Source organism: Mesoplodon densirostris, chromosome 8, assembly GCF_025265405.1.
Source record: "Mesoplodon densirostris isolate mMesDen1 chromosome 8, mMesDen1 primary haplotype, whole genome shotgun sequence".
Lineage (NCBI taxonomy): Eukaryota > Metazoa > Chordata > Mammalia > Artiodactyla > Ziphiidae > Mesoplodon > Mesoplodon densirostris.
This window is the reverse complement of record NC_082668.1, coordinates 111,181,200-111,198,454: the sequence shown is the minus strand read 5'-3', so window position 1 is coordinate 111,198,454 and position 17,255 is coordinate 111,181,200. Positions and strand designations below refer to the sequence as shown.

Genomic DNA, 17,255 nt, shown 5'->3' with positions numbered 1-17,255 from the left:
GCTCCTGTGACGTATTTCCGGCTGGCTGAACTGAGCTCGGGTGGCCGGAAAGGAAGTAACGTCATCGGGGAGAGCAGAGAAGCCGGGTTGTGGCGCCGCTGTGAAGGCGCTTCGCCGACAACATGTCTCATTTACCGATGAAACTTTTACGCAAGAAGATCGAGAAGCGGAACCTTAAATTGCGACAGCGAAACCTAAAGCTCCAGGGTGAGATGCGCTGAGCTTCGCGGCGGCCTGGGTTGCGGGGGGAGCCAGCACGTGGGCCGTGGCGCTCTGCGTCGGCCGCGGGGCCGAGCGGCCGAGCGGCGCTGGTGGGGAGGCCCTACGGCCCCGATGTAGCGCTGGCAGCGTCCCCGCAGAGCGCGCGTGCTTGCGGAGCGTGGAAAGGCAGCCCGGGGCGGCCTCCCGTCGGGCCCCGCGCAGATGCCGACTCTCCGCGTGTCCCCAGATCTGCCCTTTCGGAGCAGCAGTTTGTCCTTACAGAGTTCGGGCAGGAGGCCTCTAAGAGTTCGTTTCCAGCCTGCCCCACTTCCACCCTCCCTTTCTGACTTCCTCACCACCTCTAGGGTCATCCCCAACCCCCATTTCCAATCAGGCACGTGGGACTTTTCTCACCTCTCCGCATCTTCCTTTCACATCATCTATCTCATGTCTCTCGCTTCAGAACAAGCTAGGTGTCGCTCTTCACAGAACATTCCTGATACCCTTGCCTTCCCCTGCCCACCTGCCCTCTGTTTCGACTCTTGAAGAACTTCATCATTTTCAGCTCCTAAAGTGTCTTTTTGCACATATCATACGCATGTGCGTAATCTCGTGCCCTGTCTTCCTGTCACCCCTAACTTTAGGTTATAAATTTCTCAAGAGCTTCTACGTATTTGCATCCTTAAAGACCTCCATGAAAAGCATTTTACCTGAATGTCACTTTTCTTTACCTACCTCATTTACAGTCCTAACTTCCTGACAGTGGGTCAGACATCCTGAAGTTATGTTAACCTTTTTCGGTCCTGTATAATACGGAAGCCCCCTAGGGCAGTGTTGGAGGCATAATGCTTTACACTAGCTGGTTTTCTGCAGAGATTAGTTGATTGAAAGAAATCCTGGAGGAGAGAAGAGGTGTGTGGGTTTTAGGAATAATGTTTTTGAAGTTCCTTTATATTTCCATTTCCTATAGAATAACAAAGCGTTGCTAACTACTTTTTAGTTAAAAGTAACAAAAGCTGGTGCTTCTTCTGTATACAAAAAGAAACTTTTGTAAAGACAGCCTTAGGCATTTATATATGATAAATATCAAGACAAATAAGTGGTTACATCAACAGAATTTTCAATTCACTGATACCTAGGAAAGTATATTTGTCAGATACCTAATATTAGAATGTATATTTTGTAAGTAACATTGGCCCCATCTGTTATTTAACCTCACTGAAGTTTTCCTGTTACACACTTTTAACTCCTTATGGACGGAGGTGTGGTTTTTGAAGTTAAAAAATCAATGCGGCTTTCCCTTTTTTTTTTTCTTTTTTAAATTTATTTGTCCTGCAGTAGAACACTGTAAAATTGGAAGTTGTCTTTTACTATACATGACAGGGAAGTAAAAACTAAATCATTTCAGTCCTGGAAGCCATGACATTTCTCATTTGGGTTACCAGTGTTTCTAAGTAGACCTCTCCTTCTTTGTCACTATGTGTGTTCTGTTTTTAAACAGGGGCCTCAGCTGCGAACTTGTCAGAAACTCAAAATGGAGATGTGTCTGAAGGAACAGTGGGAGGTGGAAAAATTAAAAAGTCCCTAAAACAGTCTGTGAATGTGGGCTTGTCAGAAACCCAAAATGGAGACATCTCTGAAGAAGCAGTAGTAGGTGGAAAAGTTAAAAAATTCCTAAAACAGTCTATGAATGCAGGCTGGTCAGAAGCCCAAAATGGAGACTTACCTAAAGAAACAGTGGAAAATGTAAAAGTTAAAAAATCCTCCAAGAAATCTACCACACTGACCAGTGGGGAAGCAGCAATGCAGTCTCCCAATTCAGAATCAAAAAAGAAAAAGAAGAAGAAGAAGAAAAAGAGAAAAATAGTGGATGATGCTGGGCCTGGTATGTATTGTCTTTGAACTTAAGCTATTCAGGTTTTCAAGTTATCATTCTGCTTTTCCTCTCTTCTTCTTATGTCCACATGACATGCAAGACTCCTCTGTACTTACTGGCATACGAGAAAATAGCCTGGTAGCTAAAGCAGACATTGGGGGGGTGGGGGGGTGGGGGCTGCAGTTTAACGTTTCTCAAAATACTGCTCTTCTTTGGCAGTTAACTATCTGAGCTTTTTATGATAAACAGAACGTACTATGACATAGTATTGGGCTGGCCAAAAAGTTCATTCGAGTTTTTCCGTAAGATCTTATGGAAAATATTTTAGGTTTACCTGTTTCCAAAGAGAATTGTGGAATTACTGACACTAAAGAAATCTGGGCTGGTAGTAGAATCTATCTTGGGTCTTTATGTATCAAGGACTTTGCATTAGTGATTCTTTTCATTTACGTCTTTTTTGCCCCATTCCTTTTTCCTGCAATAAATTCCTACCTTTGAAAGGCAACTTAGTGATAACTTGGATGTGCAAAGTGTATAAAATAGCAGTTAGGAAACTTCTGAATAAATGGAACGTTAATTTCCAAGTGAGTAGAATGGCCAGGATTGGGGAGGCAGGGCTATTTTCTTTTGCAAGATTCTTGGATGGAATAAGCTTAGGTGAAAGAATAGGCATTTTAATTGAAATGTGAGCAAGCAGAGATTTCAAGACAAGATAGGACAGGTGTCAGCAAACTATTCAGCCTTCTGCCTATTTTTGCAAATAAAGCTTAATTGGAACACTGAGATGCCCATTTTTTTACTTGGCCTTTGTGGTGATAGAGACCATATGGCCTGCAAAGCCTAAAATGTTTACAGTCTGGCCCTTTATAGAAGTTTGCCAGCACTTGTGTTAGTATATCCTATTCATCTTTTGTCTGAAATAAAGGTTTCATTTAGAAAGACACTTTGAATTTTCCAAACATGCATGGCTGTCTTTTTACTGCCTACAGGCTATAATACATTTATAAGTTATGAGAAATCGTTTAAACAAAAAGTGAAATAAGATAGAGAAAAGCATGAGGATTAGACATTACAGTTTTGATTTAAATTGATTGTAATCCTATTCTAAAATGATTAGTGCCCTTAGGATTCTTGTTCTGAGTATGCCTAAGGAAGTGATATTATTTCTTCTCTCAAGCATTGAATCACAGGGCTGGGAGTTTAAATCCTATTGGTAACCTTTAAGAACTGTTTTAAGGAAAACAGAAGTAATAGGCCTTGAAGACCAGCTGATAATATCCATGGCCTTTGAACGTGTGGGTCCTGCAGTGTTGACCATTTCCCAGAAGGGTGTTAGTAAGGTCCAAGCAAGAGCCCAGTCCTGGGCTACAAAGAGTCCTGAGTTCTGGTTTAGGTCAATTCTGTTCTAACTAGCATCACTAACTGCCATAAACTTGTAAAAGCCCAGTATGGTAGTTAAGCCATTTGGCCCAGAGTGGAACATTTAAGAGCATGATGGGAGGTAAGACTGGAAAGGTAGTTTAAGGGACTGTGTTACAAAAGTTGTGGATGTAGAAATGAAAAGCCAGGAGGCCTTCCCTCTCCTCCCCTCACCACTTACATTCAAGGAACAGGCCAGTTTCTATCGCCCAGCTAAGTAGATTGTTGCTCTTGCTTTGTAGTCTGCCTCTGGTAACATGAAGAGCCTTTTGTGTTTCTGTTCCCCTTTAAAACAAAATTAGCTTTCATAGAAAATTTATGTTTAATGGCATAGGAGGAAAAACTGGTGCTTGTTACAAGTTTTTTTAAAAAACGTTAATGACTTGCCCTTGTTTTTTTTCTCAGTAAAGTTTATAGAACTGGGTGTGATTAACATACTTAAATTGTTCAGCTTATAAAAAATTTCTTGCTCACTTAAGATGGTATAATATATAAGTAGTAAGTCAGACAGAGAAAGAAATATTATATGATATCACATATATGTGGAATCTGAAAAATAGTACAAATGAACTTACAAAACAGAAACAGAAAGAAAACAAGCTTATGGTTACCAAAGGGGAAGGGGGGTGGATAAATTGGGAGTATGGGGTTAACAGATGCATGCTACCATATATAAAACAAAGAACAAGGATTTACTGTATAGCACAGGGAACTGTATTCAATATAATGAAAAAGAATTTTTAAAAAAGAATGTCAGTGTATACATATATGTATGTAGAACTGAATCACTTTGCTGTATACCTGAAACCAACACAATATTGTAAATCAACTATACTTCAGTAAAAGAATATGTATTAAGAAACCTAAAAAGTAAAGTTTGTTGGCAAATCTGTGTGTCCCACTGGGTTTTTTAATATAGCCAGATTTTTTAATCAGGAAAAAGAGATTCTTAGCAAATTAAAACTGAAAATATGTTAAGCTTTTGAAAATATGCCTTTTTGCATCACACATCTTTTATTTTGTGGTCTCATTTGGTATTCTTATTTTAAGAAAAAAATTTGGGGGGGCTTTGTCCTTTAATCCAAAGATTCCAAAAAAGCAAAAACTGAAGACAAAGGCGACTCTGAAGATGGTGCCCAGGCTCCTGAAGAAACAGAAAACAGTGTGGAGAAGCCAGACAATGAGGACGATGACAGCATGGTGCCCAGCCTGCCCCTGGGACTGACAGGTAGCTGTCCGTGTTTTCCAGATCTTCTCTAAAATGCCATGCCTCCTTGGATTATAGTATTTAAAGGTTCAGTTGTGGCTTTTAATTTACCCGGAAAAAATAAGTATTGACAAGAAATGGTTTTATGTCTCACTATTGCTTTTTATCATCCACGTTGTGTGCCTTAGTTCTTGTTGTTTCTTTTCTCTGTTTTTCCCTTTTCTTTATTTCTAACACTAAATATTCTGACATGCACACGAATAGTTCCTGGGGTCCTCTGTTCCTTGGGTTTGTCACTTTCTAAAGCTCACTCCATGTTGTAGTAGGAAAATCATTGGCCCGGAAGTCTGGAGCCCAGAGGTTCAATACTGGCTCCAATACTGAGAGAGAAGCGTGAAATTAACATTATTGAGGTGCCGGTGCCAGAGTCATCTCCTTTAGCCTCTATTTCTTTACCTGTAAAGTCAAGCGTTCAGGCTAGAATCAGTTGCTCCTAACCAGACATGTCTAGCAGTTGCTTGGGTTGTTTGGTTTGGGTTTTTTGGTTATTAAAATAATTGAGGCCCAGCACCCCATCTCCATAATCAAAATGGCAAAGGTTATGGCAGTGGTTCTCAAACAGGGTGATTTTACCTCCCAGGTAGGGTGACCAGCTCATCCCAGTTTTCCCATTCAAAGTCCTGCATCCCTTAAACCTCTGTCCCAGGCAAACCATGAGGGTTGGCCACCAGTATGTTTGGTTGTCAGAACTGGGGGCAGGCTACAGGCATCCAGTAGGTAGAGGTCAGTGTTGCTGCAGGACATCCTATAATGCATAGGACAGCCTCTCACAACAAAAAATTACCCGTCCCAAAATGTCAGTGGTCTCAAGGTTGCCAAAACTTGGGTTATAGCCAGGGCACGTGTGGGGCGGGGAGCTCCCGGGTGATCCTGATGCCTCCCCCTGCCGGAGAACCACAGTACACCTGATACACGGGTACAGTCTAACCATCTGTGGCTACATCTGACTCTTCTCAGTTGTCTTTCTGGAGTGAGAGTTAATATTTTGATTGATTTCATATTCAGTTTTTATTACACTGAATGCTTTCACTTTTTTTTTTTTTTTTTTTTTTTTTTTTTTTTTTTTTTTTTTTTTTTTTGCGGTATGCGGGCCTCTCACCGTTGTGGCCTCTCCCGTCGCGGAGCACAGGCTCCGGACGCGCAGGCCCAGCGGCCATGGCTCACGGGCCCAGCCGCTCCGCGGCATATGGGATCCTCCCAGACCGGGGCACGAACCCGCATCCCCTGCATCGGCAGGCGGACCCCCAACCACTTGCGCCACCAGGGAGGCCCTGCTTTCACTTTTTATTTCTCATTTCTTAAACATTTCATTTCTCTCTGAACTCTGCCCCCGCAAACCACCCCCGTCTCTCCCCTCTCCCCTTCCCGCCACCTTGGCATTTTCATTTCATACAAGTCCCTCTCCGTCTGTTATTTTGTTACAGTATAGGCTCTGGACTTTACATCACACGGCCATTAGCAGTGGAGAAACTTCAAAAGTACAAGGTTTTTTTATAGGAATGGTTGGGGTTTATTTTCTTATTGGAAGAAGCTCTTCTAAGCTTGACACCAACCCTGTCATGTTTTCAATCAGCAAAACTAATTTAGGAAACTAGCAATATTAACTATTAAGAAAAGATAAATTTGCTAATGATAAACTGTCTTCTCTTCAGGAGCTTTTGAGGATACTTCGTTTGATTCTCTGGCTAATCTTGTCAGTGAGAACACTCTGAAGGCAATAAAAGAAATGGGCTTTACAAACATGACTGAAATTCAGCATAAAAGTATCAGACCACTTCTGGAGGGCAGGTATGATTAACATTAAGGTTTGGGCATTAGTATCTCTATTTTTAGTGCTAGTAGTTTGGAAATAAAATACCAGTATGTTCTATTCACCTTGCACCATGTTGGGTAACATACCCAACCTTCGTTAAAGGCTTTAGCTTATTTACTGATGTTTGGAGAAAACTGTTCACTTCTTTTTTTTTTTTTTTCTGTACGCGGGCCTCTCACTGTTGTGGCCTCTCCTGCTGCGGAGCACAGGCTCCGGACGCGCAGGCTCAGCGGCCATGGCTCACGGGCCCAGCCGCTCGGCGGCATGTGGGATCTTCCCGGACCGGGGCACGAACCCGTGTCCCCTGCATCGGCCGGCGGACTCCCAACCACTGCACCACCAGGGAAGCCCAAAACTGTTCACTTCTGATTTTAGTACAATTCTTATTTTTGAGTTAAGTATTTAACCCACATGATTGATTTCAGTGATAGAGAAGATGGGGACTTTTTTCTTGTTATGATCCAGCCTCAGTGCCTAAAACATGTGTGATAGTACATGGTGCTTGTTGAACGAGTAGACTAAATGTCTCTCTCCTTTTCTTTTTTATTTTTTAGGGATCTTCTAGCAGCTGCAAAAACAGGCAGTGGCAAAACCCTGGCATTTCTCATTCCTGCAGTTGAACTCATTGTTAAGTTAAAGTTCATGCCCAGGAATGGTAAGTCTGTGGTCCCATTGTTTCTGCCAGTATCTCACTGGAAGTCTGTTGTAGCTGTTGGTGGACTCCTGGTGATAACTACAGTTTGACTTTCACTGTATATCCTGTTTTGCATTTTAGGAACAGGAGTCCTTATTCTCTCACCTACTAGGGAACTGGCCATGCAGACTTTTGGTGTCCTTAAGGAGCTGATGACACACCATGTTCACACGTATGGGTTAATAATGGGTGGCAGTAACAGATCTGCTGAAGCACAGAAGCTTGCCAATGGGATCAACGTCATTGTGGCCACACCAGGCCGTCTCCTGGACCATATGCAGGCAAGAGAACACTATTGTGTGGTCCCCATCTTTCGTCTGTGTGAAACATAAACTTGACAGCTAACAGTTTTTTCTTTGTCCTGTGTCTTGTCAGAATACACCAGGGTTTATGTATAAAAACCTACAGTGTCTGGTTATTGATGAGGCTGATCGTATCTTGGATGTTGGGTTTGAAGAAGAATTAAAGCAAATTATTAAACTTCTGCCAAGTAAGTAGGTAGCATCTGCATGTGGTTTGCCGAGTAGCTGCTGGAAGTAGATGAGAGTTTTTCCTGTATGAAAACTACTAATGTCAGAATTTTAGTTTAGCACGTGAAGTGGTTGTGCCAGTCACCCTCAGATGTAGTTTGCAGCATAAGCATCACTCTCACTAGTGACTTAATGCAGTGGTTTTGCCATTTGAGAGGCTGCCGTGCAAGTTGAACAGTCTTAACGTGCGTCTCGTTCCCGTCCGTCCCCGCCACCCCATCTCACATCTCCTGGGTAGTCATCGACTTGCTGCTTTCTGTGTTATGTTTGAGTGGTACATACCTTGGTTATAGTACTTGAAACATTGTAAACTGCTTATGTCTATAAAAACACCATGGTTCAGTACATTATACAGTTGGTTTTTTCATGCTTTGTTGTGGTATAATTAACATAATAATCTGTACATATTTTAAATGTATGATTTGATACGTTTTTGTCCTGTTTACACCTCGAAACCATCACCACAGTCAATACAGTGAACATTTCCATAACCCTCAAAACTTTCTTTGTGCGCCTTTGTAATCCCTCTCTCTCACCGTCCCCTACTTCCAACAGCTGCCACGCACATCTCTCTCACAGGTGACTATCGATCTGCTTTCTGTCACTGTAGATCAGTTTGCATTTTCCAGGGATTCATATGCAGTGTAACTCTCTTTTTGTCTGGTTTCTTGTGCTCAGCAAATTCTTCTGTGATTCGTCTGTGCCGTTACACATATCAGTAGTTCTTTGCTTTGTTCCTCAGTGGCGTTCTAGTGTATAAATATGCCACAACCTGCTTATCCATTTAACTGTTGATGGACGACTGTGTTGTTAATGGTTTCGGTCTACTACAAATGAAGTTGCTGTGAACATCCATCTACACGTCTTTTTGTGGGCGCATATCTCCTTTTCTGCTGGGTGATTACCTAGGAATGGAGTGGCTGGTGTATGCTTAACTTGTACCAATTTACATCCCCATCAGCAGTGTATGGAATTTCCAGTTCCTCCTGTTAAGTCTTGAAATTAGGTAGTGTTAACCCTCCAACTTCGTTCGTTTTCAAAATTGTTTTGGCTGGTCTTGTCCTTGGCATTTCTATATGAATGTTAGAATCAGTTTGTTAATCTCTGGGGATCTTGGGATTGTACTGAATATTGATCAGTGGTGGAAGACAATGTTGATTCAACACGTGAATGAGATAGATCTTCGTTTATTAGCTCCCTAATTTCTCTCAGCAGTGTTTCAGAGTTCAGTGTACAGGTTTTTTCATATCTTTGTGAGATAAAATTTTTCACTTAATTGTTTTCTTTCCTGATTGAGCTGGCCAGAACCTCCAGTATAATCCTGAGTAGAACTGGCAAGAGAAGACATCTTTGTCTTACTCCTGATCTTAGGTGGGAAAGCATTCAATCTTTCACCATTAAGTATGATGTTAGCTGTAGATGCTCTAGATCTGTATGCCCTGTATCAGACTGAGGGTGATCCCTTTTGTTCCTAGTTTGCTAAGATTTTTCTTAAATCAGAAATAAATGTTAAATTCTGACAGATGTTTTTTCTGTGTCTATTGAAATGATCAGGTGCTTTTTCTTTAGTCTGTTAATGTGGTAAATTATATTGGTTAATTTTCAACTGTTAACCAACCCTGCATTCCTAGAATAAACCCCACTTGGTCATGATGCATTATCCTTTATATATATTTCTGGATTCACTTTGCTAAAACTTTGTAAAAGGTATGAGTTGGGAAGCTCTCTTCAATGTCCTGGAGAGTTTATGAAATATTGATAATATTTCTTTCTTAAGTGTTTGATAGACTTCACCAGCAGAGGCCCTTGGGGTTGGAGTCTTCTTCACATGAAGATTTTAACTATAATTTCCTTAATAGATACAAGGCTATTCAGGTTTTCTATTTCTTCTTGAGCAAGCTTTAGCAGTTTCTTTTTCAAGGAAGCTGTCCATTTCATCTTAGTTGTCAAATGTCTAGACATAAAGTTGTCCATGGTGTTCCTTTCTTACTATTTATAGTGATACCATGTCTCTCATTTCTGATAGTTCCACTGAGAGCGTTTTTAGTTGTGAAGCAATTCTAAAGGTTCCCTGAAGGATCTGAGTTATGTTTCTGTGGGTGTGTTTCAGCCCGCAGACAGACCATGCTCTTTTCTGCCACACAAACTCGAAAAGTTGAAGACCTGGCAAGGATTTCTCTGAAAAAGGAGCCCTTGTATGTTGGTGTTGATGACGATAAAGCTCATGCAACCGTGGATGGTCTTGAGCAGGTACTTTTTGTCAATACCTTCAATTTTAAGGATCGTTGGTGTTTCCTTGCAAGTGTTTGGAGGATCGTCGAGAAAGCAAATGGGTCAATGAACTAAATATATCACTGCCAATTTTAGAGGAGTAAAAAACATTTTGCTGTTTAATCATCTCTTGCGCTAAGATGTGAGGTGAGTTAGAAGGCGGAGAGGCTGGTTTCAGGCGCCTCGCTGTGGAAATGAGGTGACAGAGATCCAGACTAGGTTGATTAAAAATAGAGCTGTAAGGTTGAGTCTTCTGATGAATGATACGTTTCCTGTAACACTTTAGCATAAAAACCTTTCATTGGTTGTTTAGTTTTTAAAAATATATTCACCCAGCTTTGTTATCGTGTTTAGGACAGTGCACTTAAGCTGTGGTTATTTGAGATATTGCTGTTAAGGACCTTCTAAAAATGAATCATTGATACACTTTGAGGGTTCCAGTTAATAGAAGTATTGGTATATTATGATTACAAGAACTTAATAACCAGTAGTCTCAGAAATATGGAAAGTATTTAGTATCCAGTGATTGTGGCCAATAAAAGGAATCAAAAGAGTTAAAATTAGTCTTATATTTAGGAATGCATTGTTATAATGACGGCAGTAATTTTGCTGTAGGTGAGGCATAACAGTGGTGCTCTCCATCAGATTATATTAGCTCATGAAGCTGAAAATGTCCATTTGATTATTTTGTGTCTGTTCACTTGAACCTCTCCTAGGGATATGTTGTCTGTCCTTCCGAAAAGAGATTCCTCCTCCTCTTTACATTCCTTAAGAAGAACCGGAAGAAGAAACTGATGGTCTTCTTTTCATCCTGTAAGTCCGTGAAATACCACTACGAGTTGCTGAACTACATCGATTTGCCTGTCTTGGCCATTCATGTAAGTGATGGTGATGAATTTATTAAAAACAGGTTACACTTACCACGTTAGAGAGATTGTGGGGATTGAGGTATTGCTGTCTCCTCCAGACATAGCTCTGAGTAGTTTGGGCGATAGTGGGTGACTGAGCCTGTGTGGGGGGAGCTTTGCTGGGGGAGGAGGGGCGGCGACCAGACAGGAGGAGCGGGCGCCGTCCCTTGAGGAGGTAGGACGGGCTATGAACTGGAAATAAAGCAGGGTAATAGTTCCACAGCTTGGGGATTCTACATCGAGACCTCCCACAAACAACTTCAAGTTTTCTGTTCCAATGGATGTTTTGTTTTGATTCTAGGGGAGGCAGAAACAAAACAAGCGTACGACCACGTTCTTCCAGTTCTGCAATGCCGATTCGGGGATCTTGCTGTGTACAGACGTGGCAGCTAGAGGGCTGGATATTCCTGAAGTGGACTGGATCGTTCAGTATGACCCTCCGGATGACCCCAAGGTTCCCTGAGAAATACTACATTCCACAGGATATCCCTTTAGGGTGCAGTGACTGCAGTGTTTCTCTGATGCTGACAGTGTTGAGGGCTTTTGCGGGACCCAAAGGGGGTGTGTGCAGGGAGATTGCAGAGGTGTCAGTGGGACTTAAGCTAGGCGAGTTGTATGCTTGGAAGGATCTGTTAAGAGCAGTAGGTGTCAGAAGGAAATAAAATTTGCTTACAGAGATAGATACCGTTCTTTAGTATATGTAGTAAAGTAAGTTTTATTGGGTATTTCAACAAACAATAGATTATATAAATTATCAGCCAGCATTTAAATATGTTTCCCAAAGCCCTTTTGAAGCACACTTAAATAGTCATTTGATGAGATCATAGAATTAATGTGAATGTTCTATCTAGCTTTCCTTGGCCCCGCGCACGGCTCTGTTACCTCTGTGGGGATGCTCCCTGCAGAAGGAATGGGGGACTAGCTTTGGGGAGCATGGTCATGGGCTGCGTGGCACCACTAGGTGGAGGTGGGCACCGTCTCACACTGATGTGCTGGCACACTGCCGTCCACTACCGTGCAAGTTCTGGACGTGCAGATCGCCATAGGTTGCCATGGAAACCAGTGTATTACTTCAGGTTTTCTCTCTCCACCAAAGGAATACATTCATCGTGTGGGTAGAACAGCCAGAGGCCTGAACGGCAGAGGGCATGCCTTGCTCATTTTGCGCCCTGAAGAATTGGGTTTCCTTCGCTACTTGAAGCAGTCCAAGGTAAAGACCTTCACTTGGAAAACCTTAAGCTGGGGACAGATTCCTCTCCAGAGGAATTGGTTACCGGTGCACATGGCCTTAAGCACCATTTCTAGGTGTGTCCGAGGAGTCCTGCGTCATGCCGTGCTGTTTGGACAGTTGTTATAGCAGTTTAGCAGATGAGATTTATGTGGGTCACCCCCAGGGAATGTGAGCAGAAAACTATCGTTGAGGCCCCGTTCTTGAGCTCTGTGTCGCGCAGGGTGCATCCTGTCCCCAGTCTCCGCTCTCGTCCCCCCAGCCGTGTTTGAAACCTCCTCCACCCCTTGTGAGTGAGCTCCCTCACACCAGTCATCTCTGCTCCCCTGCTGCAGCCCTTTTCCACGTGTCTTCACCCTGGTGTCTGCACCTCGCCCGAGGCCAAGGGAACCCATTCCTTCCTACCTCTTCCTCCTTCGGGCCCTAATTCGTTGACTTAGTCCCTCCCTGGCAGTTAGCTCTTTACCATCTCAAGTGTCTGACCAAAAAAAATAACTTCAACCCTAAACCCACTCTCCTATCACTAGGTCCAGCATGGCTACTGCCTGTCGCCTTTCCTCAGTCTGCTGTTTTGAAAAGTGGGTTATATTTCAACTCCTCTGATTTTGGTCTCCAGTCCGCCCTAATCGGGCTTTGGCCTCTCTGTTGCCAGGTCGTGAGAATGCTTGTCGGGCCTTGTCTTGCCTAACATTTGCCTCTTCACTGGCACAGTGTCGCCTGGTGGATTTTCCTTCCCCCACTGCCCCCATCGTGGAGCAGTTCCTTGGGATTCCCATCAGCCCTTGCACTTTTTCTCCAGATGCCTGCTTCCTGGCTCTCAGATAGCCTCTGCTTCCGCTAGCTGCCATCTCCTCTGGGAGGCCCAGCCCTCCTTCATGTCCCCCCCAGCACGGGTGCTTGTCAAGTTGTCTCATCACTTACCTGTCTCCCCCCAAGGCTGCAGGCTCCCTGGCGGCAGGGCCCGTGACTCGGGCAGCTGTTCTTTTCCCCCAGCATCTAGCACCGGTCTCGCACTTTCCCAGTCATCTAATAAGTTAGAACTAGTAAGAAATATCCTTTCCTGTAGGAGTTGTGATCATTGTGACCTAGTGTCATAAACCCCAGTCACAGAGCAGTGTGGTGTTGGAGAGAAGGGCTAGTGGTTCCTTCAGCTAGAAGCTTCAAGCTGCTTCATCACGTTGCATCCACAGAGATCTTCGTTTAGAGAAAGGGCTTTAGTGATTTATTGCCCCTGCCGGTTTCTCGCCTCTTCTTACAAGAGGGTTCCATAGCATGATTCCTGTGCAGTGAGCAGAGGGAAGGTAAGCCTTTCGCATTGGCATTGGGAGACAAGCAGATGTCTGGCCCATGGGATCCCACAGGCCTGTCCCCTTTCATCTCTTCAGTGCCTGATGAGCTGCAGCAGAGCCATCCTGCTTTTACTCATCTGCGTACTTTTGTTTTCTAGGTTCCATTAAGTGAATTTGAGTTTTCCTGGTCCAAAGTTTCTGACATTCAGTCTCAGGTATGCAGGGCAGAGGTGGGGAGAAAGGGTCATCCCAGCACCGCCTTTGTAGTGTCTCATGGACAGTCATTGTACTCCGAGTCTCCCTTTTCATAAAGTGAGAGGTTTGGACTGAGTGATTGTTTCAGTGTCTTGTTGTGCTGGTGACCACATTCCAGAGCTCTCCACCTTGTTTCAGTCCGTATCTTACAAGAATTTTGTCATTATTCTTAACTGCAGCCTGATTTTGCAGATATTACAGAGCTTGGAGCAAGTGTATTGGAACAAATGTTTTATATGACGTGCTTTTTTATTTCATTAAAAGCAATATTTGTTTCTGTTTCAGCTTGAAAAACTGATTGAAAAGAACTACTTCCTTCATAAGTCAGCCCAGGAAGCGTATAAGTCATACATTCGAGCGTATGATTCCCATTCGCTGAAACAGATCTTTAATGTTAATAACTTAAACTTGCCTCAGGTTGCTCTGTCCTTTGGTTTCAAGGTGCCTCCTTTTGTTGATTTGAGTATCCTTTTCTTTGTGGTTATGAATTCGTCCAGGCACTAAGGGACAGAGGCTTGACCGGGGGCCTTGGGGCTTAGCACTTGGGTTGGTGTGTCTGCTCTGGCTGAGGCCTGCAGGGCCCAGGCCTTCAAGCTGGTCACTGACCTCTTGTCAGTGCTCACATGGGGTGGGCAGGGGTTAATTGTCAGGGTGGAGACTACAGAAGCGAGACAGTTCATGGCTTTAAAAAAGACAGCAGAATTTGAGTGGCAGACAGAGCAGGGGGAGTTGACGTTCTGGGGAGAAGCTCAGAGGGGCAGGGCTTGGCGGTTGTGTGGCTCCAGTATACAGGGTGCACAGAGGAGCGGGATACCTTGCAGAAGCTGAAGACAAGATGGAACCTCTCAGAGGGCTTTTATCCTCTCGGTCATTGAAGCATTTCATGCAAGGAAGTCACAAGACCAGTGAAAGAAAATAACCTAAGTGCTACTCCAGATAAAAGGCAAAGGGAACATGTCCAATTGCTTCTGTTATGATATGTAATATGTGTTTTATTACACATTTTCAACAGAAGAAACAACCAGCTAGAGTGAGGCCCACTCATTAGCACTGGTAGAAACTCCCAAGGGGACTTGGAGGACCACAGTTTGGGTGGCGGTCCGCATCGGGAGCGTCGAGTGGATGTCTGCCGTTGTGAACACATGTTGAGTCCCCATGTGACAGGAAGAGCAACTCCACTCGGTCAGGCGCCTCTGAATCAGCTCCCAGCAGAGGTGAAAGTCATTTCATTTTGACACTGGGAGTATTTCTTAATGTGTTCCTACACACTTACCGATTTACCCCTTCGGCTTCATTGCGTGGAAGAATAATACAAGTATTACACTGGGCTTAAAAATCTGTCCTGCTAGTTTCAGTCCACAGTTACGTGGCCACTCCTGATTGTCTGGAATGTTCACGTGTGTTCGTGGCCTGGGGAGGGGTGGTGGGGCCCCTGGGGTACAGCTGGCTGGTTTTTCTGCAGGCAGTAGACTGGAGTCCTTGTCTTTGAGTTGCTTGATTTCCTTAACATCCCCCTTTAGACGTGAACAGCAACGATGGCAAACTTAGAAAAAGGGGCGGCGGCGGTGGCTTTGGCTACCAGAAAGCCAGAAAAGTCGAGAAGTCCAAGATCTTCAAGCACATAAGCAAGAAACCATCTGATGGCAGGCAGTTCTCTCACTGAAGACGCCTTTGTCCTGAAATGGATTTTTTTTTTTTTGCTCTAACAAAGGGATTGTTGTTGCCGTAGGATTTGGGACTCATCTAACAAGAGTATGAATTGACTTGGGGCGCTGGCACTGATATTTCCAGTGGGTCTCCTCTTCGGGGATATAAAACAGTTCAGTATTTCTTGATTGGCCAAGGACAAAGCAAGAGATCTTCTTAGTCTTTGTGATGATAGAATATTTTTAAGTTTAAATCTTTTTTTCCCAAAACTGGTTACTCTTCTAGTGTAATTCTTTTGGTACCTTTCCTTCCTGGTGTCTGAAGATTTGTATGGTGTGTCAGCCTGCCAGACAGGGCAGGTGACACTGGACAGCTGCAGTTATCTCAGTTTATTTTTTTGGTTTTGGTGGTTTCTTGGACCTTTCGTTGTTTCTTGGACCATCAGTAGTTTTCTGACCCCTCCTAAAATGCTGCCACGTAAAAGGGCAGAGGGCTTTGGGAAATACCTAAGAAGCACCTCCGGTTAAAGGTGACACTGTTTTCTTTATATGTTGGATTTTAAAACAATGATCCTTTCTCCATTTTACTTTTTTAAGAGGAAGAAATACGGGTTGTCATTGTTACTTGAGTAAAGGGCCCCAGCAGTCCTGACATGGAGGGTTGGGTGGGGATGGGATCTGAGAGCTTCAAGCCTCATTTATAGGTGTAATACTCCGCTGTTCTCCATTTGGTAACTTAGCAGACTTTTTTTTTTTTTTTTTTTTTTAAGGCACAGAGAATGGTGACACTCCTCAGTCAAACTTGTTTGTTTGAAGTGGTTTGGAGTTTGGTGAGCCCTTCCAACTCTTCACAGTACTTAGAAGGCAGAGCATCTTTTTGAGAAAAATTGCCTCTTTTAGATCCATGAAACAAAAATAGATATATGGTGAAAATTGAAAATGAACACACATCAGAATGAGCAACAAAGTCAGTGGTTTAGTCAGATGGGGTTTTTTGTTGTAGGAACTTTTGATTTCTGGTGTGTTTTATGTTTTATTTCTAGTGTGTTTTGTAACTAAGAATGGTTATTACATTTTGTAGTTTAAAACCAAAGTTGCTAGCATCATTTTGCTGTTGTACCAGTTCATATTCATAGATTCCTATTAAATATTACTATCAAGTGTAGAAGAAACCGTCTGGCGAACAGCACTGCAGTAGGAAAAGGAAGGAATGGTATTTTGTCCCACACCTGGGCTCGACCACTATCCCCCTGGCTGGACAGGTCCTGGGTGTCAGGCCTTGATTGCTGGGCTTCTGGCATTTAATAACTGTTTCTCTTTCCAGTAACTATTCTTTTTTGTTTCAGAAATAACCATGTTTCAGAAAGTACACAAAAGCAAAGAGAAGAATATTTAATCACTGAACAGAAGTAAATACTGCCAGTATTTTGATACATAACCCTCCAGTGTTTTGTATACATTTTAATTTTTTTAATCAAAGGTGAAGTAAGTCATCCTTACCCACTATTTGTAACCATCTTGTTTCATAACATTATTTTCCTGTCATTAAATAATTACATCTACTTTATATCTCATTTATTACTATGCTTTAACCTTGCCTGGTCTGCCTGGATTTGAGTTCTGGATGTCTGCATGTCCCACACTGGCTCTCCTTGTCTCAGTGTGTCTAGTGCCTATTTTGTCATTTGTGACAAAAGTATATAAACAGAAGGTGGAAAGATTGTCCTTACTACGGTAACGGCTTACTTCAGGACTTGCTGGGAGTCCTGTGTGCAATTCTGCTGGCAGGCTGGTCCAGCCTAGGGACATTCAGACAACCAGACTTGACCAACCTGGCCAGGATTCAAATGTGAGGGAG

General features: G+C 43.2%; 1 protein-coding gene across 1 annotated transcript; it reads left to right on the top strand.

Moving 5' to 3' along the window:
• The first annotated feature begins 41 nt into the window (after nt 1-41).
• Nucleotides 42-16,971, top strand: DDX18 (DEAD-box helicase 18). The gene is made up of 14 exons (XM_060106483.1): nt 42-207; nt 1,703-2,086; nt 4,584-4,724; nt 6,416-6,551; nt 7,131-7,231; nt 7,352-7,551; nt 7,646-7,760; nt 9,911-10,050; nt 10,788-10,949; nt 11,281-11,433; nt 12,076-12,189; nt 13,655-13,711; nt 14,037-14,214; nt 15,272-16,971. Exons 1-14 carry the CDS (start codon nt 123-125, stop codon nt 15,412-15,414), a joined length of 2,109 nt encoding a protein of 702 aa, XP_059962466.1. The 5' UTR covers nt 42-122; the 3' UTR covers nt 15,415-16,971.
• The last annotated feature ends 284 nt before the right edge of the window (nt 16,972-17,255 follow it).